The 22052-nt window shown below is 42.7% G+C and overlaps 1 protein-coding gene and 1 pseudogene across 1 annotated transcript in view; both read left to right on the forward strand.

Moving 5' to 3' along the window:
• Nucleotides 1-3234: 3234 nt before the first annotated feature.
• Nucleotides 3235-22052, forward strand: part of kcnab1a (potassium voltage-gated channel subfamily A regulatory beta subunit 1a) — a 245506-nt gene continuing 226688 nt past the window's right edge. Inside the window, exon 1 of the mRNA XM_072572651.1 lies at nt 3235-3944. Within this exon, the coding sequence (XP_072428752.1) occupies nt 3730-3944 (215 nt within the window). The 5' untranslated portion in view covers nt 3235-3729. The remainder of the gene's footprint in view (nt 3945-22052) is intronic.
• Nucleotides 6623-6737, forward strand: LOC140479220 (U6 spliceosomal RNA; annotated as a pseudogene).

Here is a 22052-nt window from a genome sequence, read left to right on the forward strand (position 1 = left end):
AGTGTGAAAATGTGATACTTGAGCTATATATTCACAAAGCTTTGAACATAGCAGGACAAGTTGCGAAGGCTGTTAAAAAAGCAAATAGGATCTTTGAATTTATTAACAAAAATCAAAGTAAAAAAAAAATGTGTTTAACCTTAAAAAACACTGGTTAGGACTCAACTACATATTGAGTTCAATTTTACTCAATATTTTAGGATGTCAAAGTCTTAAAAGAAGACATTTATTCGACTGGTATCAGTGATGAAGGGCTGAAAATATGTTGCTGGAAAAGCACAGCAGGTCAGGCAGCATCCAAGGAACAGGAGAATCGACGTTTTGGGCATAAGCCCTTCTTCAGGAATCAGCTTCAGGAAGGGCTTATGCCCGAAACGTCGATTCTCCTGTTCCTTGGATGCTGCCTGACCTGCTGCGTTTTTCCAGCAACACATTTTCAGCTCTGATCTCCAGCATCTGCAGTCCTCACTTTCTCCTCAGTGATGAAGGGATAAGGGATGAGGGACTTCTGGAATGTGGAAAGACAGGAGAAGCTTTAAAACAGTGTTCAGAAGGAGAAACTGTGTTTAATATGTGAAAGGTCAATGACCAGAGGACACAAGATTAAAGTGATTGATAGAAGGACCAAAGGCAGCTGGGGAAAATTAGAGTCATAGAGATATATGACACAGAAACAGACTGTTCACTCCAACTTGTCCATGCTGAGCAGATAGCTTATATAAATCCAACTCTATTTGCCAGCATTTGGCCCATATCCCTCCAAACTCGTCCCATTCATATACCTATCCAGATGCCTTTTACATGTTGTAATTGTACTAGCCTCCACCACTTCCTCTAGCAGCTCATTCCATACATGCACCACCCTCTGTGTGAAAAGGTTGCCCCTTAGATCCCTTTTCAGAACTATGAACCTGCACTCCAATATCTTTGTTCAGTAACATTCCCCAGGGCCTTACCATTAAGTGTATAAGTCTTGCTCTGACTTGCTTTCCCAAAATGCAGCACCTCCTTTTTATCTAAGTTAAACTCTATCTGCCACTGCTCGGCCCATTGGCCCATCTGATCAAGATACCATTGTATGTGGAAACCACCTTCGCTGTCCACTACACCTCCAATTTTAGTGTCATCTGCAAACTTACTAAGTACACCTCCTATGTTCACATCCAAATCATTTATATTAATGACAAAAAGCGGTGGACCCAGCATCAATCCTTGTGGCACACCGCTGGTAACAGGCCTTCAGTCTGAAAAGCAATCCTCCACCGTTTCCCTCTGTCTTCTACTTTCAAGCCAGTTCTACATCCAAAGAGCTGGTTCTCCCTGGATTCCATGTGATCTAATGTTGCTAACCTGTCTATCTTGAGAAACCTTGTTGAACGCCTTACTGAAGTCCACACAGATCACGTCCACCGCTCTGCCCTCATCAGTTCTCTTCATTACTTCTTCAAGAAACTCAATAAAATTCGTGAGATCTGATTTCCCACGCACGAAGCCATGTTGACTATCCCTAATCAGTCCTGCCTTTCCAAATATATGTAAATCCTATCCCTCAGGATTCCCTCCAATAAGTTGCCCACCACCAATGTCAGGCTCATCAGTCTATAGTTCCCTGGATTTTCATTACCACCTTTCTTAAATAGTGGCACAACATTAGCCAACCTCCAGTCTTCAGGCACCTCACCTGTGGCTATCGATGATACAAATATCTCAGCAAAATGCCCAGCAATTTCTTCCCTCACTTCTCACGGGCTTTTAGGGTACACCAGATCAGGTCCTGGGGATTTATCCACCTTTATGCATTTTAAGATGTCCAGCACCTCCTTTTCTTTAATATGGGCATTTTTCAAGATGTAGTTATTTATTTCCACACATTCTCTATCTTCCCCACAGTAAACACTGATGCAAAATATTTGTGTAGCATCTCCTACAGTTCCAAATGTAGGCTGTCTTGCTGATCTTTTAGGGGTCCTATTCTCTTTCTAGTTACTCTTTTGTCCTTAATGTATTTGTAGAATCCTTTTGGATTGTCCTTAACTCTATTTGCCAAAACTATCTCACGTCCCCTTTTTGTCCTCCTGATTTCCCTCTTAAGTATACTCAGATTGCCTTTAGGGAGTTACTCGATCTCTGCTGTCTATACCTGACATATGCTTCCTTTTTCTTGACCAAAACCTCAATTTCTCTCCTCGTCCAGCATTCCCTACATATACTAGTCTTGCCCTTCACCCTAACAGGAACATACCGTCTCTGGACTCTTGTTATCACATTTTTGAAGACTTTCCATTTTCCGGATGTCCCTTTACCTGCGAACATCTACCTCCAATCAACCTTTGAAGTTCTTGCCTAAAGACAGTCAAAATTGGCCTCCCTCCAATTTAGAACTTCAACTTTTAGATCTGGTCGATCTTTTTCAATCATTATTTTAAAACTAATAGAATTATGGTCACTAGCCCCAAAGTGCTCCCCCACTGACACTTCAGTCACCTGCCCTTGCCTTATTTCCCAAGAGTAGGTCAAGTTTTGCACTTTCAGTATGTGGATGTACCTACTAGGGAATCAGAAAATTGTCTAGTACACATTCCTCTCCATCTAAAACTTTGTCACTATGGCAGTCCCAGTCGATGTCTGGAAAGTTAAAATCCCCTACCATAACTACCCTATTATTCTTACAGATAGCTGAGATCTCCTTACTATACCAGTTGTAATCAAGAAGGCAGCCCAGAGAGGAGTAGTGGAAGCAGATTGAATAGTGTCTAAAGTCAAGTCTTATATTTGAAAGGAGAAAACAAAGCTGTGTGAACAGAACAGGGAGATGGACTAATCAGATTTACCAAAGAGCAAGTTTAGACAGGATGGGGCGAAATGACCCACTTCCGAGCCAACTCCACTGTTCTCACCCTGAACATGGATTGTTTCACTGCTGCTTTACTCCAAATGTACATGACATTGAAGAGCGGAGTGGTGATGCCCACATACCACAGCCCTCTGGCAAACCTCCCCTGTTTATTGCTTTCTAATAACGATGCAATCTGTCAAGAAATCCTGAAGTATGTCAGCTTTCTATTGTTTCTCATTGCCGGAGGTCCCACATCATAACAGGCAGCTAAACGCGTTAGCAAATCCTGATCTGTCTTTCGTGGGCTATTATTTTGACCGACCGTTAGACTCCCTGTTTGTTTCGTGTAGAGCGTTACATAACTTATCTGCTTAGCAGTTACAGCTAAGGAGTTAAGTGCGTGTCAAAGCAGTGCAACCTCCTGATGCCGGGGAGAACGTGAGCGAGCCGGGGACTTGGCGGATAGGAGGAGCACACTCTCATTGTGCAAAATCTGCAGCCAACCAAAGAGAGAGCATTGCCAAATTCACGCTGCATAACGTTCAAGTGCTGAGTTTGTTTTCTTCAGCAAAGAGTTAAATCACTGCAGATTTGGCGGAAGGAGGAAACTGTGGAATGAATAGGAGACCTTTGTGCAGTGTGAGAAGGGTTCAATGTTTTGTGTGAGCACAGTGTCATTCGCTGTGCTGCATCAATCTTGGCTTCATTCACTGGCACTTATCTGGACTGAGTAGCACTCCAGTACCTGTGATATGCGATGTTTTGCTAATTACTGCCTCTCGAGATTAAACCAACAGCTCTCTTTGCTGCCCCGTAAGTGTTGTACTAGTGAAAAGCAGCTGCTTTGTTGACGTGAGGTGAGCGTTTTGATTCGGCACCATTAACGAAAAAAAATGCAAGTCTCAATTGCTTGTACCGATCATAATTTGAAGGCACGGAACAATGACGAGAGGCATAAGCAGAACCCCAGTAGCCCGAAATTAGGCAATGGAGCCCGTGCAAAATTCCGGACGGTTGCTATCATTGCCCGAAGTCTGGGACACTTCATACCTCAGCATCACATCTCTCTGAAGGAGTCAACAGCTAAACAGACAGGAATGAAATATAGGTACGAGAAAGCTGCTTCTTTTACTTTTATAGCTTCCTGATTTGTTCCATTGTCTAATCCAGATAAAGAGTTCAAAACCAAAACAATTATGTTATTTATACTGATATGCAGAGTACTGTATAGTGTACTGCTTGTAACATTCAAATACATTTATGCTAGTTTGATCTCAGTAGATCCAGTAAAGTAAAATGTGACTTCTAATCACAGCTCTGCTAAAAGCTTCAAAGTATCTTGTTCAGCATAAGAATCATAGTTGCAACATTTAAAGGTTCTTTAACGGTTCATAGATTTAGCACTTGGTAGAATGTTGATGTATTACTATCTTGACGACAAGTGGTGGAAATATTTTTCAGATTAGTTTAAGATGTAACACATACTGTAACTTTATTTACATGCTATCCTCATTTATGTAGTAAATACTTGTTACTAATGGTGACGAGCAAACATCAATCCTCCATAGAAATTGACTGCAGCGACGAACAAATATTAATTGTGTATGAAAAGAGCTTTAAGTTTGTGACGTTTTGTGCTGATTTTGAATCATGTAGGTTGTTTTAAGTATTAATTTGATTATTGGATACACTTTTGTTTGAATGCATACTGTTCTAGTATAGTAATTTACTGTAGTGTTGAAACACAGATTCAGAATATTTTTATTCATCTAGTACAAAAATCCAATGGTATATTTTGTGTTATTGCAAGTTCCTTTTAACAGCTAAATGTGTAATTTGATTTCGTTCAGTCGGACAATAAATAGTGAGCTTTGATGTGTGGTGACATCCGATTCAGCTTTCTTTCAGAAACCTGCTTGAGGATAAGAAAAAAACTTAGGTGCAAAATCTGAGTTAGTAGAACTCCACAAAGACACAGTCATTTATAAGAAACATAGTGAGAACCTTTTTTAAAAAAAGAAACAGAATGAAATTGTAAGTGTTGCCGAAAATTCAAAATATTCTTGGATTATATTCACATCTTTACATGAGTGCTTTGATTAAGTGGTTCATTGTAAGTCTTTGAGTAGATGCAGACACTTCCCAGGGAAAGATTGCAATAGGCACTCTTTCAAACAAAATAGCTTCATAGGCAGATTATTAATCAAAAGTGGGCCAGCTGCATACAGACTGCTACTATAGTTTCTATTTCAATAACCAGAGCCTGAAGAGATCCTAAATATTACATTTAAATTATCACAAGGTGAACTTGTGTGTGGCACAGTGGTTAGCACTGCTGCCTCACTGCATCAGGGTCCCAGGTTTGATTCCAGCCTCGGGCAACTGTCTGTGTGGAGTTTGCACATTCTCCCCGTGTCTGCATAGGTTTCCTCTGGATGCTCCAGTTTCCTCCCACATTCCAAAGATGTGCAGGTTAGGTGAATTGGCCATGCTAAATTGCCCATAGTGCTAGGTACACAGGTCAGAGGGAAATGGGTCTGGGTGGGTTACTCTTCGGAGGGTTAGTGTGGACTTGTTGGGCCTAAGGGCCTGTTTCCACACTGTAGGTAGTCTAATCTAAACTCTTTAACCCTACTGTTTTAAAATCGGTTGAGTTTCCAGCCACACTCTATTTTTTATCATTTGAGTCACTGATTTAGTGACTGAATACATCAAATTGTGCTTTCATGGAATCATGCAATATTAGTGGTTAGGAAATTAAATTCTGTGATTGCATTTGTTTATAACTTAGGACTATGGATTTCTGTAGCAATTTTTTTTCTAATCTATTGATTCTTGCCTAGTTGATACTCTGTTACCTTCCAGCTTTATTTGCTTGCCTCTCATAACTCCAGGGTTGGATCCTCTCCAGTGTGGCCTCTGCCTTCTCAAAATCAATGTGGCTCAAGTTAAATTGCCGCACCATGCTTTTGAGTTTAATTGTCATACATTATTCCTCCTTATCCTTCCTGATTGCACCACCAAGTCTCATCTGAGAGCTGTCATCCAGTGAAAGCTATTAAAACGTAGATCCTCTATATAGTTATCTTTCCTATCAACTGTAACGGTAATTCCATTGAAATCTGTTTTCAGTCTCGGTAACAAACCATACTGTTATTTCCCCACTATCATCACTGTTGCAGAATGAAACTAAAATGTATGCAACCTTGAAGGTCTCTTAAATTTTGAGTTTAGTTTCAGACTTCATATTGTCTCCCAAGGATTGCTCACTTCCAATTGCACTACATGGCCCAATTCCACCTTTACCTTTTGAGCACCACTGACATTCTCTAGCATGCCTTTGCCACCAATTGACTCAGTCACACCAACTTTGATTCTGGACTTCCATTTAGAAACTGCACCTTGAATAAAGCTATGTTGTGCATATCCGGTGTTACGTTAGAACCTAACCAGCCATCATCTTTGTCCTTGCTAAACAACATTAGATCCCTGACCCCAGCCCATTAACTTTAAATTTCTATTCCTGATTTTTAAATATATTTTCAGCCTATTTCTCCCTATCCTCTAGCTTTTTACACTTTCCTTGCCAAAATTATCTGACTACTTCCCTTTTGCTCATCCCTTCAGTCCTGCTTCTGAACATTTGTTGGTTGCACTTCCACCAATTATGTCCTAGTTTCTGGAATTCTCCTCATGTTTTGTAATTTTTATAAGATGATTTTTCAAAACCTTTCACTTCCATCAATATTTCAGCTATTTCTTTGGATATTTTTATGTTGAGTCTCTTTTTATGTACATCTTCGGCAGTTTAAAATATATTAAAATTGGAACAATACAGAGAAGATTAACATGGACCGTGCATAAAGAGGACACGCAAATTTGTGAAGCGTTCCATATTTGGGCATGCTTGTGGTGCACTGGTAGTGTCTGTACCCCTGGACCGGGAGGCCCAGATTCATGTCCTATCTGGTCCTGAGGTGTGTTATAACATCTCTGAATGGGGTGATTAGAAAACTAAGTTAATTTTTAAAAAAAATGTGAACTATAAAAGAATATTCTTTGTTAAAGGCTAAGTAAAGATGATTTTCCTGGTGCATGCCTTTTTATTCATGGTACATGGGCTAACATTTATTATCCATCACCAGTTAGAGTCATAATCATAGAGACGTACAGCATGGAAACAGACCCTTCGGTCCAACCCGTCCATGCTGACCGGATATCCCAACCCAATCTAGTCCCATTTGTTCTTGAAAATGTGAGGTTGACCTGCTGCCTTGAACTGTTGTAATCCATTTTGTGTAGATACACTCAATGCTGTGAGAGAGGGAGATCCAGGACTTTGATACAACAACATTGTAGGAATGGAAATATTTTTCCAAGTCAGGATGGTGAGTGGGAATTTACAAATGGTGATGTCCCATGTATCTGCTGCTTCTGTTCTTCTTGATGGTAGTGGTCATAGGTTTGGAAGATGCAACCTAAGAAATCTTCATGAGTTTTTGCAGTGTATTGTGTAGATGATACATAATGATTTTAGAGTTTATTGGTGGTGGAGGAAGTGAATATTTTGAGGATTTGATATAAACAAATAGGCTGCTTTTGTCCTGGATGGTGTCGGGTTTCATGAGTGCTGTTTCTAATCTATTGATTCTTGCCTAGTTGATACTCTGTTACCTTCCAGACAAGTGCAGAGTATTCTACCACACTCCTGACTAGTGCCTTGTCGATGTGGATAGGTTTTGGGGAGTCAGGAGGTGAGTTATTGCTGCAGGATTTCTAGCCTCTGACCAACACTCCTGACCAACACTCCTGACCACTGTATTTATATGGCTAACCCAGTTCCATTTCTATGGTAAATCACTAGGATATTGGTCGTGGGGTATTCAGTGATGGTAAAGCCAACTGGACATTGAGGGACACCAATGAGTTATCAATGGGTGATGCATGTTTGAAAAGTTACCAAAAGTAAAATACATTTTATTTTATTTTACTATAGTAATTTTTAAAAATAAGTTCTACCACCATTTCTGGGGATCACATTTTGTAATTCTACCAAGTTTTCAGTAAAAAAACAAAAACCAGTACTTTTACTGAGTTCATTATTCACCATCATGACCATTATGCATTGGTCAAATATCCTTTTTAGAAAGTGATGAAGGTTTCTTGAACTGCAACAACTGCATGTACAGAAATAATACCCAACTTTGTCCTACTTGTCAAATACTTAGTTTTTATAAACCAAGGGCTATAATCCTATGTCATATGGAGCCCTGTGAAGAATTAATATTGTACTAGAACAGCAATACCCTAGATTGTCAAATTAAAACAAGGTATTGCGGATATTGAAAATCTGACGTAAAACCAGAAAGGAGTGGCGAAACCCAGCAAGTCTGGCAGCATATGTGGAAAGAGAAAGAGTCCACATTTTGAGTCCAATTGACTATCTTTTTTGGAACTGGAACGGCTGATTTTATTTCTTTGTCTACAAATGCTGCCTGATCTACTGAGTTTCTTCTGCATTTTCTGCTTTTATTTAATATTCTAGACTGTGCCCAGCATCATAGACGGATGGAATTTATGCATCACTTTTCACCAATACAGTTAGAAACATGACCATCCATACTTATAAATTCATTAATTTTAACTTGGTAACAAAGGTTAATTGTAGTAATCAGTTTCTGTCATCAATTTCTTTGAAGCTTTAAGCATGTGTGGATATTGTGGCATTACTGATTTGAAACAGTTAACATCACTGCATAACTTTCTATCTGCCATTTGTAGCGTTCTTTAGTTTAAATTCAACTTCTTTTCCCAAATCTATTTAGCCCATTTAGACAGGTCACATGCTTTTGGCATGTTTAATATCTTGCACTAATTAATGTACAACTTGTACTTAATAAACATTTATCATCATTCTATTAATCATTAACGGATAGTAATGCTTTTTTAATGTTATTAATAGAATAAATGTTTTGAACTCTTTCCTGACTTGTCAGATGTATAATTTGAGGAGTTTGAGGTAGTTCACCCATGATTGTTCTTAGTTAGATCTATGAGGACAAGCTGGAATAGTTCTCAACTTCAGTTTATATCCTTATAAGAATTCACGTAGCAGACAAGCTGAACATTGTATTTTTCACACCTTAGTGATACAATATAAAATCATATTGTGACACAATCACAATACTTTATTCGTCACTGTGTAAGAATGTTCTGATTTTGGTATTTTATAATGACTTTTGAAGGAAGGCTGTTTCTTCACAAAAACTCTCAACAGAATGCTCATTCTCATGAGGCAATGCAGCTTTGTCTTGGGGATAATCTTCTTTTCTGGAGAAGGTCAGGGCAGGACCAGAAATGAGTGTCACTTTTGCTTGTGGGTGAGATGACTTTTCTTGTACTATCAGATATGCATGTGTGAGGAGTGAGGTGAATCTTGTGGGGACAGGAAGGAAGTTAATGCCCTTGCCATTGCCTCATGAGGTCAAACATCTGAGTGCTGTATTCAGAGGGCACCAAGATATGCATGCACATCTGTTAAGCCAGGAGCTTCATTCTCACTGTCTGAAGAATATTTGGGATCTGCAACTGCTATCACTCCGTCTCTATCTATTGACTGTGATCAATGTTGAAGTACAGATAATGAGTGGCCATATGGTTCAGTGATGCCTTGCTGTAGGCTCTCCTCCAGAGTGGCCCTGTTTCCTGGTGATGGCAGCATGAGACCTTCCCATCTGACCAAGGTACCCTGGACAGAGGTCACAGTGAGGCTTAGTTCCAGTGGGCCGACTCGAGAACCTGGTTGAAATGCTGAAAGAAGATGAATTGCCAGCTGCAAGGTGGGAATCCGTTTAGCTCAATTGACTGGATTGTTGGTTTGCAAGGCAGTATGATGCCAACAGCGTGGGTTCAATTCCTATCACTGGTTTGAGGTTACCATGAAGGACTTTCTTTCTAACCTCTTTCCTCACCTGAGGTCTGGTGGGCCTTAGGTTAAATCATCACCAGTTACTTCTCTCTAATGAGAGAGCAACCCCTGTGGTCTGTTAAGACTAAGGTGACGCAACAACTCTGCAAGGTTCAGTGACACAGCGTAGTCACTAGAAAATGACACTCGTGAATGTATTAAACAGTGTAAATGTGCAAGTGCAGAGGATTTCAGATGTGAGTTTGTATTACAATTTCCAGCAGCAGATGGAGCATCTGAATTGAATGTATGGAAGTCACCTCATTACTTGACATTTGGGCCTCAGTTACTTTCTACCAAGGGCAAAGAAGCTGCCATAGGTATGTGAGCTTATCAAGTGGTTATGCACCCACTGGGAATACACTCAATTATTGTCTATCTGCAGGAGAAGAACACTCATAATTCCAGGGAATGCAATATGACTGGGAGAAGTCCTTTACATTAGAATCCTCATCCCTTTTTGAGGAGGAAGCCATTGAAAATACTGTGGAAGAATGGGACCAACACTGCATGGGCAGAGAGACCAGGGTCTCTCAGGAATCCAGTAGGAATAATGATTATCTGATGTTGATCAATAGACATGCATCACTGATGCTTGAAACATTGCCAAGGAGAGGGATTGTGCATAACCATCAACCAATTCTCTTTGTTCTTCAATATAGGCTCTGGCAGCAAGTCCAGGAAGAGCGGACAGCTGACCCACAGTTCCACCTCCAGCACTACCTTGAACATGACCTCCTGAGGATGGTGACTCCAAATCCTCAGATGATACACCTGCATAACTTTCCCTTGCACTCTCCACCAGCTCAGACATTGTCCTCGGTGGGTACACATTCTCGATTAGGCTTGGGGTTACAATCTAGTGAGCACACCATAAACACATTCCTGAAGCTAATCTTGGATGTGAGAGCTAAAATCTCAGACAGTGGAGGACAGCTGGAGACTAGATACTCACTGAGCCCTGTGCAGATGGCTAGCTTCTGGATTCAGTTCTAAGATACCTTACAGAGAAAACCAAGAGAACATGAAGAGATGCAAGAGGCTATGAGCGGACTTGAGCAAAGGCTGGAGAAATTTGTTTGCATAAATTCACAAACCTAACTACCCGGTCAACCCATCGGCTCCACCTGCTTCTGCCCCACAGAACTTATCTCTGAATATCTTGAGACCATCCTGTCCCCCTTGGTCCAGCACTCCCTACATACATTTGAGACCTCACTCACGCCCTCCACTTCCTCCATGACTTTTATTCCAATGGCCCCAATGCCTCATCTTCAGCATGGACATCTAATCCCTGAACATGTCTATCCCCCATGGTGAAAGCCTCCAAACCCTCCATTTCTCCTCTCCCACCAACCCAACCAGTATCCCTCCACTGACACACTCGTTCAATTGGCCTAACTGGTCACCACCCTCAACAACTTCTACTTCGAAACCTTCCACTTCCTTCTGGTAGCAATGGGCACCCGCATTGTTACCAGCAATGCCTGCCTGTTCATCAGGTACATGGAACAGTCCATCTTCCGCAGTTGCACTGACATCATTCCCCACCTTTTCCTCTGTTACATTGATGACCCTGACCTAAAGTTCACCTGTACCATCTCAGACACCTCCCTCCACTTTCCGGATCTCTCCATCTCCAGGGACCAACTCAACATAGACATCTACTTCAAACCCACCGACCCCCACAGCTACCTGGACTACATCACCTCCCATCCCCCCCTCCTGTAAAAACACAATCTCTTACCTCCTAATTCCTCCACAGTATCTGCTCCCAAGTGAACCAATTCCACTTCAGGACATCCCAGATGACCTCCTATTTCAAGGAACGCAGTTTCTCCTCTCGCACGGTCAACAATGCCCTCTAGTACATCTTCTCCATTTCCCAAACCTCCACTCTTGAACCCCCCCCCCCGACACCTGTTACTCACCATACACGCAGCTAAACTGCAGATACAATGCATCATCCTCCATCATTTCTATCACCTACAAACAAACCCCACCACTGGAGATATATTTCCCTCCCCACCCCTATCCGCATTCTGCAGAGACCACTCCCTCCATGACTCACTTGTTAGATCCACACCCCCACCAACCCATCCTACACTCCTGGCACCTTTCCTTATAAAACCTGCGCCTACACCTCCCACCTCACTTCCATCCAAAGCCCCAAAGGATCCTTCCACACCTGGCCGAGATTATCCTGCACATTCAAACACCTTATCACCTGTGTCCATTGCTCTCAATGTGGTCTCCTCTACTTTGGGAGGACAGGATGCCAACTTGCGGAAGATTTCAGAGAACAACTCCAGGATATGCACCAAACAGCCTCACTGCCCTCTGATCTACTTCAACTCCCCCTCCCACTCCACCAAGGGCATGCAAGTCTTTGGCCTCCTCCACTGCCAAATCCAAGCCACCTGACACCTGGAAGAAGAATGCCTCATCTTTCATCTCTGGTCCCTCTAACCATACTGGCATCAATGTCGATTTCACTAGTTTCCTCATCTCCCCTCCGCCCACCTCATCCCAGATCTGAACCTCCAACTCATCAACACCCTCTTGAATCTTCTGACCTGTCCATCTTCCTTCCCATCTGTCCATTCCACCATGACCCCCACCTCCATCTACCTATTGCCTTCTCAGCTACCTTTCCCCAAGCTGCACCCCCATCCACATTCCTATTTATCTCTCAGCTCCCTTTTCCCCTGCTCCCCCATTTCTGATGAAGGGCTTATGCCTGAAACGTCAATTCTCCTGCTCCTCGGATGCTGCCTGACCTGCCGTGCTTTTTCTGAGACCACACTTTATTGACTCTGATCTCCAGCATCTGCAGTCCTCACTTCCTCCACTGTTGTGCCTCTGCCAAGTGAGCTTCTGGCCTCGTCCATGGTGAGAGCGAGATCCAGCAGGCCATTCAGAGCTGGGATCTGAACTCCTCATGCTAAGCAGAAATGCAGTGCAACAATGGCTGACCAAGATGGGTATAAGGCACCATAACCTCTTTCCAGGTGCACCTTCTCATGAAGGAGTTAGGGATGTGCCATTGTGCACTCATAGGGATTCATCCCAGTATGCTGGGATGCCCTGCATGTCCACATCACTTTATCAGTGACCCCATAGACTTGATAAGGTCAGACCAATGAAGTGCAGCTACGTATACCTTTGCAAGAGACCCTCCATAGTCTGAAGCACACTCAGTCTTGTGTCATCAGAGGATGACTATTAAGATCATCACTGGCAACCAGCATAGCAGGCAGCAGGAAGCCACCACCTCAGCTGTTGGTGTGGGACTGTAACCAAGAATAATGGTAGGAAAACTAAATTTACAAGGGCACAAAATATGTGTAATCATTGTTTATATGTAAATATATGAAAAATACATGATTGAATTACAATTAAACATGTATGTTGCATCTTCATTTACCACTTACTGCAATGATGACATGATATTTAAATTTTGTTGTTATTCAGTCTCCTTGAATGAAGGAATTTGTATACATCTATTGTATCACTTTGTCAGTAGTGTCACTTCTAACTGTACTGACCAATGTAAGATTGAACCTCCGGCATCATTATTGAAGTTGAGGGCCTAGAATGCAATGTCAACCCATCAGTTTCCACCAAACAATCTTCGGAGGCTGTTACTTGAGCCGCTTCTGTAGCTGTGTTATTGCATGGCCACAGGACAAGCGTTCATTGTGAGGCATGATGGCCTTTTAGAGAATGTGCCCATGAGTGCACGCTGCCATACTGAGGCTGCATGTGACATTCAATTTAGCAGCATATGGACTTGATGGTGCCATGGGCCTGTGGCATCCTTCATTCTGTATCAAATTGAAAGAAGAAACATGCAATGTGGCAAAGAATAATGGTAAATTAGAGGGCTGAGCAAGTCTGAAAAATAGTTTGGTCAACTGTCCTCCCTATGTTCCTTCTGATGAGTGATCATTGTGCTGCCAACTCTATCCACCACCACCACCCCCCTTCCTATATGCCCTAGTCATCTGTTGCTGCCTGTCAGGGTGTACTACCTTCCAGCTCTTGAGCTTCTGTGATCTTGCTGGAAGGAGATCTATGGGTGAGCTCTCGATACTACTAGCTCAGATAGTGACCATGACACACTGAGGACTGGTTCTCATTCAATTGACTTATGAACATTAAGGGTGTCCTTTTGTTTGGTCAATTCAACCCCCTCTAAATTCATCCATCTTAAAAACCCTTCCTCTAGGTTTGACAGATCTCATTTTCAAATCAGCAGCTGCGTGGAAAGTACAAAAATGGTGCACCTCACTTTCCACACAGGCTCATCCACTTTCTATGCTCCTTTTGATTTTAACCAAGTTGCTTCTCCACCACCAGCACCCGCACCACCTTCCCCCCCCCCCCCCCCCCCACCCCCCCACAACCGTTTCCATAACCAAGTATAATAATTTTCTCCTCCACTGTCACACCTCACCCCCTCACCCTATCACCCTTGGCCCCTACATACCTCTGTGCCCTCAGAGCTTAGAGTCCTTACCATTCTCATGTCCACTCTGATCCTGATCCTCCCATTATTCCCCAGTCCCTGTTTATTTATTTCTATGCCTGCCCAAAACCCTCACCATGAGACCACTTGCTACCTGGAGATGACACTGTAATTGCCACCCTACCACATCCCACTCTGACTTTCACAGCCTAGATACTGCCAAATCATTGAGCCTAAATGCAACCCTCCCAAAGATGCATTCCAAGCACACACACCTCCACTCCCTGCAGTGCCTGCACCCTTGCCTTTTCTCCCTGTCCCAGATCCTTCCCTCCTTTGGAGAGCTCCCTTCCCATGCCCCTTAAACTTCACTCAGTCTCAATCATTGTGTCATTGAACAGTTTCTACAAAGAGGGAAAGAGAAATGAAACAAAAACAGAAATTGTTAGAGAAACTCAGCAGATCTGACACCATCTGTGGAGAGAAAGCAGAGATAACACTTTGGGTCCAATGACTCTCTTTCTGAAAACTGTGACTATTGCTACTCACTCCAACTCTGTGAGTACCCTATCCCATCTAGTAAATGCCATATTTGTAATCAGAATCTGAAAATATATATTGGCTTGTTTGCAGATAATTATTTGGGACAAAGAACTTAATTCTGCTGAGTTTACCTTTTAATGAGCATATATTACTTGCTTATATATGCAAATAACTTACCAACACTTGTGAAGTTCAGACTGTTTGAAAATGTTGCTTAATTTCATCCAGTGTCAGGAGGCTGACTTGTGGTTTCTTTAATTAGGTCACTCTACCTGCCTTGACTCCTGTTCTTGGGAGCAGCACATAATCCCATCTTTTGTCTCTAACTAGGGATTTAAACATTTTATTAATTCCCTCATACCTGGACTGGATACTGATTTATTGGAGTTAAACTCAAACTCAAAGTGGTAAAATTAGACTGTACTCGGAATATATATGATGATCAAACTCTCTCAAGACTTGCATGGTTATTTGAACTGTTAGAATGAAATGTACATCCAAACCATCAGATTTACCCTTCATGACTGTTCATGTTTCATTCAAATCAATATATGGATTTATTATCGAATCATTAGAGTATTAAGTTTTCATTGTTCTTAGATACATGGACCTGACGTCTGTGTAAATAAGTAATTCACTGCACTCCTTTTATTATTTTGTTGTCTTTTCAAGGTTGACATATTTCACATAATATCATAAGACAACATTTATGTTAATATCAAGGAAAAATAAATAAATCTGTGTTTTACACAATATATACTCGGAGATTGAAACTGAAAGCATGGGTAAATATTCCGATGGTGCAGTTTTCTTTCTAAAATGGGTTCAGCTCGTCAGAATGTTTTTGAAATTAATGCAGAAGTAGGACTTAACTACATTCATATCTGATGACTAATGGAATAATTCTCAGAACTGAAAATGAATTCTTTTGTTGTATAAGTACATTTCTCCAAATGTCACTCTTCAGGAGTACTTATGCTTTTGCAGTAACCAGTGATATTTGTGGAAACAATTTTGATTGCGTCATTAAATAATAGATCAGTTTTTTTTAGTTTTTCATGTCTGGTCAACAATTTGTTATATAATCATTCCTGTATTAAGTACATATTAGAAAAATGGAGTTAAGGTATTTGACATGATTCCTATGGCTTCAGCATGTTATTAGGAAAATGTGCAGGCAGATAACAAAAACTGCATCCTAAAATAGAGATTTAAAATAAGTTCTGATAGCTTTCAGTTATAACAATATTTATATATTATTAATCAAATTGAAGTATTACAAAGTTCCTTATACAGATTTAGGCCTGAATTTTTCAAAAGCTGGAAAGACTCCTCTACCTTAACCAATATGAGACTCTACTCCAGAAGTCTCATCCCCAAATCTGGCACTCACTCTTTATATTGCATTTTGAGGGAGCAATGGGTTTTGATTGGCACGTTATAATTCAGAGGCAACTGCATGTTGAAGACTGCTTTCAAACAAATACATTTTTGATAATGGCATGTCCAAAACCTGACTTGTGGCTTTACACTTTTCAAGAGAAAATATAAACCAACCAAAGTTATTTGGAAGGCGCAAGTATCCCTTTAGAGAGAAAAGGTATTCTTTTGGAGGTGTCAAGCGATATTGTTTGGAAGAGTTGAGATGCCCTGTGGGAGAAGTCATGTGTCCTTTTCAGTTGTTAAAAATAGGAAAGAATGTGCATTAGAAGTAGATAAATCCATTGGAACCGTTAAGCTATGAAGGGAACTTTCTGGCCACTTAAATTTCCTAGCCGTTAATTTAGAAAGATAAACTGTTTACAGCTTATTCTATTTCACTCTGTTTGTTCTCACAAACCTGAAGATTATTATTATACCTTTTTGAGCTGAATGACCAATTTCATACCTTATATTGCAAAGGAATACTTGTCAGTTCACAGTTGCCAACTCCAAGTGGTTTTTGTATGGGGCACTGAATACAAATGGTGACATATACAAGGGATTAAGAGGTTGAAGGAATTTAAATGTAGTGAATAAGATTCTTTTTATAAGTATGACTTTCTTTCTTGAAGATGGTCACAATTATAACTTTTTCAAAGGAGGAAAGCATGCTAGAAGATCTCAGAGATATCATAATTGTGAACATCTTCAAGAAAGATGAGAAGACCAATTATAGGAAAGAGATAGAGAGAGAGGTATCCCTACTGTTCGCCATTTGGAAGGTTTTTGCAAGGATTCTCTTCCCCCAAGGCTGAAAAACTTGACTACAGTCGCAATGCAGTTTCTGTCCACCAAGGGACACCGTGGACATGACTTTCAAAGCAAGACAAGGCTAAGGCATATGCAGAGAACAGTAGCGATCTTTATGCAAGGCCTTCTTTGATTCCACAAAGGCCTTCAACTCCTCAACTTCAATTAGCCACAAATGTTCATTACCATCCTGCTCTATTCAAGCAGCGATCATCACCAATGGATTAACCCAATATGAGTTCAAGGAAGATTGTCATTGCATCAACACTCATTTATATCTTCTTGATTGCAACTCTCCATCCCATGTCCATGAAGCTCCCCAACAGAGTGTAGATATTTTATAGGACAAGCAGAAATTGTTCAACCTGTATTAGCTCCAGTTCAGAATCAAGAATACTTCAAGTTCTGTTATTGAGCTGCAATAACACAAATGATGCTTGCATGTGCAAGCTTCAAATAATCATTACTGAATTCAGGAGAATTATGAAAGAATGGGCCTGAGGTGAAACGTTAGGAGAAAAGGTCCTTGACCTACTTGCTCCCGTCATGCAACACTGGTCCCTGGCTATTGGGATCCTACTTCAAGCTTCATTATGGAACTCAGTTACCAGAGAACAGAGGAAATGTTTCAAGTATATTTTTAAAGTTCCCTGAAAAGAATTGCAAAATATTCCCAACAACTTGAGGGAATTCTAACTCTGGTGCAAACCGGAGAATAAGTATCACAAAGGTAGCAACTACTTTGAGCATCTCCCACAGGCCCAGATGGAGGCCAAGTGCAGGTGTCAATAGCAGGTTCTGAAAATGCAATCATTCCACCCAACAGCCTTAGAAACACCATCTCCCCCATTTATGGAGAATCCAGTATTGGATTATTTTGTCATCTTAGGACCTGCTAATCTGGAGTGGAAGAAAGTCATCCTCTGAAGGGACTGCCTAGGAAGATAAAGGTCAACGTGAGTGTTTTTAAGCATGGTCAGTTAGGATTCAACATTGAAGGGCGAAGTTTCTTAGATCAGGGACAAGGGTTGGCATGAATAGGCACTAAATTCCTTAGGGGCTATGAAGGTCTCTGGAATGGATTGGGGCATAGCTTGGCATGATGAAAATGATGGCACATGGGATGGTATGGGGGAATGATGTAGCATGGAGCGTATGAGGGGCCATGGGGGTCTCGTGGATAGGCATATGGAAGGGGAATAAGGAGGGTGTGAGTGGTATGGAGCTGTGAAACTGTCAGCGCAAGGCGGTTGTGTTTTTGTTTTCTTTATTTTATTTTACAGCTGGTACAATATGCCAGCGTACTGGGGCTGAGCTTAAAAGAAAGCTGCAGTTGCTGGAATCCTAAGTTGATAAGTAGGAAGCTGGAAGAACACAGAAAGCCAGGCAGTGTCAGAATATGGAGAAGTCAACATTTCCGGTATAACCCTTCTTCAGGAATGGGGCAGGGTTATACCTGACATGTTGACTTTTCCACCTTCTGATGCAGCCTGGCTTGCTGTGTTCTTCCAGCCTCCTGTTTGTCTACAGAGTACTGAGATTGGCCTTTTCAGCCCAGCTCTGCACTGAACAGAAAGTGTCCTGTGGGCCCTTTGAACACTTTTTGATTTGTAAGTTAGGTGGAAAAGAATTCGGTCCTGAAGAGAAAGTGAAGAATTTGCTGACCTTTTAAAAAGAAACCTGTCATGGGGTCAATGCTGATTAATTTTTTGGAGTCTCCTGGTTTTATTCCCTATTCCAGATCCAGATGATAAATTCTCAAGGTGAAACTAGCCTGAAAAGGTTAGACTTATGACATCTCCTGGGAACTTTCTGGAGGCAGTAGGTTTGACTCCTCCTGTTAAAACACACCTCTTCCCTCAAGTCCCCAACCCTGGGTGGCATAGTGGCACAGTGGTTAGCACTGCTGCCTCACAGCACCAGAGACCCGAGTTCAATTCCCGCCTCAGGCAACTCTCTGTATGGAGTTTTGCACATTCTCCCAGTGTCTGCATGGGTTTCCTCTGGGTGCTCCAGTTTCCTCCCACAGTCCAAAGGTGTGCAGGTCAGGTGAATTGGCCATGCTAAATTGCTTGTAGTGTCAGGTGAAGGAGTAAATGTGGGGAGTGGGGCTGGGTGGGTTGCTCTTCAGAGTGTCGGTATGGACTTGTTAGGCCGAGGGGCCTGTTTTCACACTGTAAGTAATCTAAACTATCTGGACGACTTTCTTCAGAAAGTGTGGTTTGGAGAACCAGGAATTTTCCCAACTGGCAAGTAAAATTCAGTTTTTTTATTCCCTACAGTGCAGAAACAGGCCCTTCAGCCCAAACAGTCCACACCAAACCTCTGAAGAATTACTCACCCACAGTGAGTAAAACCTGCGCCCACACCTCCTCCCTCACCTCTATCCAAGGCCCTAAAGGAGCCTTCCACATCCATCCACCCAGACCCATTTCCCTCTGACTAATGTACGTAACACTACATGGCCAATTCACCTGATCTGTACATCTTTGGACTGTGGGAAGAAACCGGAGCACCCAGAGAAAACCCACGCAGACACGGGGAGAATGTGCAAACTCCACACAGACAGTCACCCGAGGCTGGAATCGAACCTGGGATCCTGGTGCTGTGAGACAGCAGTGCTAACCACTGAGCCACCGTGCCACCCTTCAGTTTCTTGAAGCACAGTGAGCACTTTGGAGACAAAAACAGGAACTGCTGAGCACCTGTAGCATCTCAGCCAATCTGTTTTTTCATTTTCTGCAGGAGTAACTTTGGCCAGGACAGCAACTCTCTTTAAATAATCTTGTGAAATTTTTCAACACGATATGCAGACAGTGGGTGTGGATATCCAATCCCTCTACACCTCCATCCGCCATGACCAGGGCCTCCAAGCCCTCCCTTTTTTCCTCTCCAGACGTCCCCAACAGTACCCTTCCACCGACACTCTCATTCGTTTGGCCGAACTGGTCCTCACCCTTAACAATTTCTCCTTTGAATCCTCCCACTTCCTCCAGACCAAAGGGGTAGCCATGGGCACACGTTTGGGCCCCAGCTATGCATGTCTCTTTGTTGGCTACGTAGAGCAGTTGATCTTCCGTAATTACACCGGCACCACTCCCCACCTCTTCCTCTGCTACATTGATGACTGCATTGGCGCCACCTCGTGCTCCCGCGAGGAGGTTGAGCAATTCATCAACTTCACCAACACATTCCACCCTGACCTTAAATTTACCTGGACCATCTCTGACACCTCCCTCCCCTTCCTGGACCTCTCCATCTCCATTAATGATGACCAACTTGACACTGACATTTTTTACAAACACACCGACTCCCACAGCGACCTGGATTACACCTCTTCCCACCCTACCTCTTGCAAAAATGCCACCCCGTATTCCCAATTCCTCCGCCTCCGCCGGATCTGCTCCCAGGAGGACCAGTTCCACCATAGGACACACCAGATGGCCTCCTTCTTTAGAGACCGCAATTTCCCTTCCCACATAGTTAAAGATGCCCTCCAACGCATCTCGTCTACTTCCTGCACCTCCGCCCTCAGACCCCACCCCTCCAACCATAACAAGGACAGAACGCTCCTCGTGCTCACCTTGCACTCTACCAACCTTCGCATAAACCAAATCATCCGCCGACATTTCCGCCACCTCCAAACAGACCCGACTACCAGGGATATATTTCCCTCCCCACCCCTTTCCGCCTTCTGCAAAGACCGTTCCCTCCACGACTACCTGGTCAGGTCCACGCCCCCAAACAACCCACCCTCCAATCTTGGCACTTTCCCCTGCCACCGCAGGAGCTGTAAAACCTATGCCCACACCTCCTCCCTCACCTCTATCCAAGGCCCTAAAGGAGCCTTCCACATCCATCAGAGTTTTACTTGCACATCCACTAGTATCATTTATTGTATCCGTTGCTTCCGATGCGGTCTCCTCTACATTGGGGAGACTGGGCGCCTCCTAGCAGAGCGCTTTAGGGAACATCTCCGGGACACCTGCACCAATCAACCACACCGCCCCGTGGCCCAACATTTCAACTCCCCCTCCCACTCTGCCGAGGACATGGAGGTCCTGGGCCTCCTTCACCGCCGCTCCCTCACCACCAGACGCCTGGAGGAAGAACGCCTCATTTTCCGCCTTGGAACACTTCAACCCCAAGACATCAATGTGGACTTCAACAGTTTCCTAATTTCCCCTTCCCCCACCTCACCCTAGGTCTAAACTTCCAGCTCAGCACTGTCCCCATGACTTGTCCGGACTTGTCCTACCTGCCTATCTTTCTTTTCCACCCATCCACTCCACCCTCTCCTCCTTGACCTATCACCTTCATCCCCTCCCCCACTCACCCATTGTACTCTGCTACTTTCTCCCCACCCCCACCCTCCTCTAGCTTATCTCTCCACGCTTTGGGCTCACTGCCTTTATTCCTGATGAAGGGCTTTTGCCCGAAACGTCGATTTCGAAGCTACTCGGATGCTGCCTGAACTGCTGTGCTCTTCCAGCCCCACTAATCCAGAATCTGGTTTCCAGCGTCTGCAGTCATTGTTTTTACCGAACTTGAGCAATCCAACTTGGGCTGAACATGGTTTAGAAAAGTTGGAAGAGTGATTTTATCTCTCCACCAGAGATGGAAATTGATACATGGACACTTGGAATATGGTCGAACATCTAGCAGATCATTCTATCAACTATATTTAATGTTGTTTTCTGACTTGGCCATGAAACCACCAGTCTAAAGCCAGGAGATGGTTTATTAAGTATGCAGGTCAATGTCAGATAAGTTTATCACACTCCATTGTGGTCTCAACTCTGACCTAACTTGTGAGCCAGGAGGAAGAGGGTTGGGTCCCGAAGCGCAAGAAGAATTTGTTAAGCTTTTAAAAAGAAGCCTGTTGTGGAGTCAATGGTGATTAATTTTCTGGAGACTCCTGTTTTTTTCCCTATTCCAGATCCAGGCGATAAATGGTTAGTGAATTCCCAGAGTCAAACTAGCCTGAGAAGGTTATGACATCT

This window comes from Chiloscyllium punctatum, chromosome 6 (genome assembly GCF_047496795.1).
Source record: "Chiloscyllium punctatum isolate Juve2018m chromosome 6, sChiPun1.3, whole genome shotgun sequence".
NCBI classification, from domain to species: domain Eukaryota; kingdom Metazoa; phylum Chordata; class Chondrichthyes; order Orectolobiformes; family Hemiscylliidae; genus Chiloscyllium; species Chiloscyllium punctatum.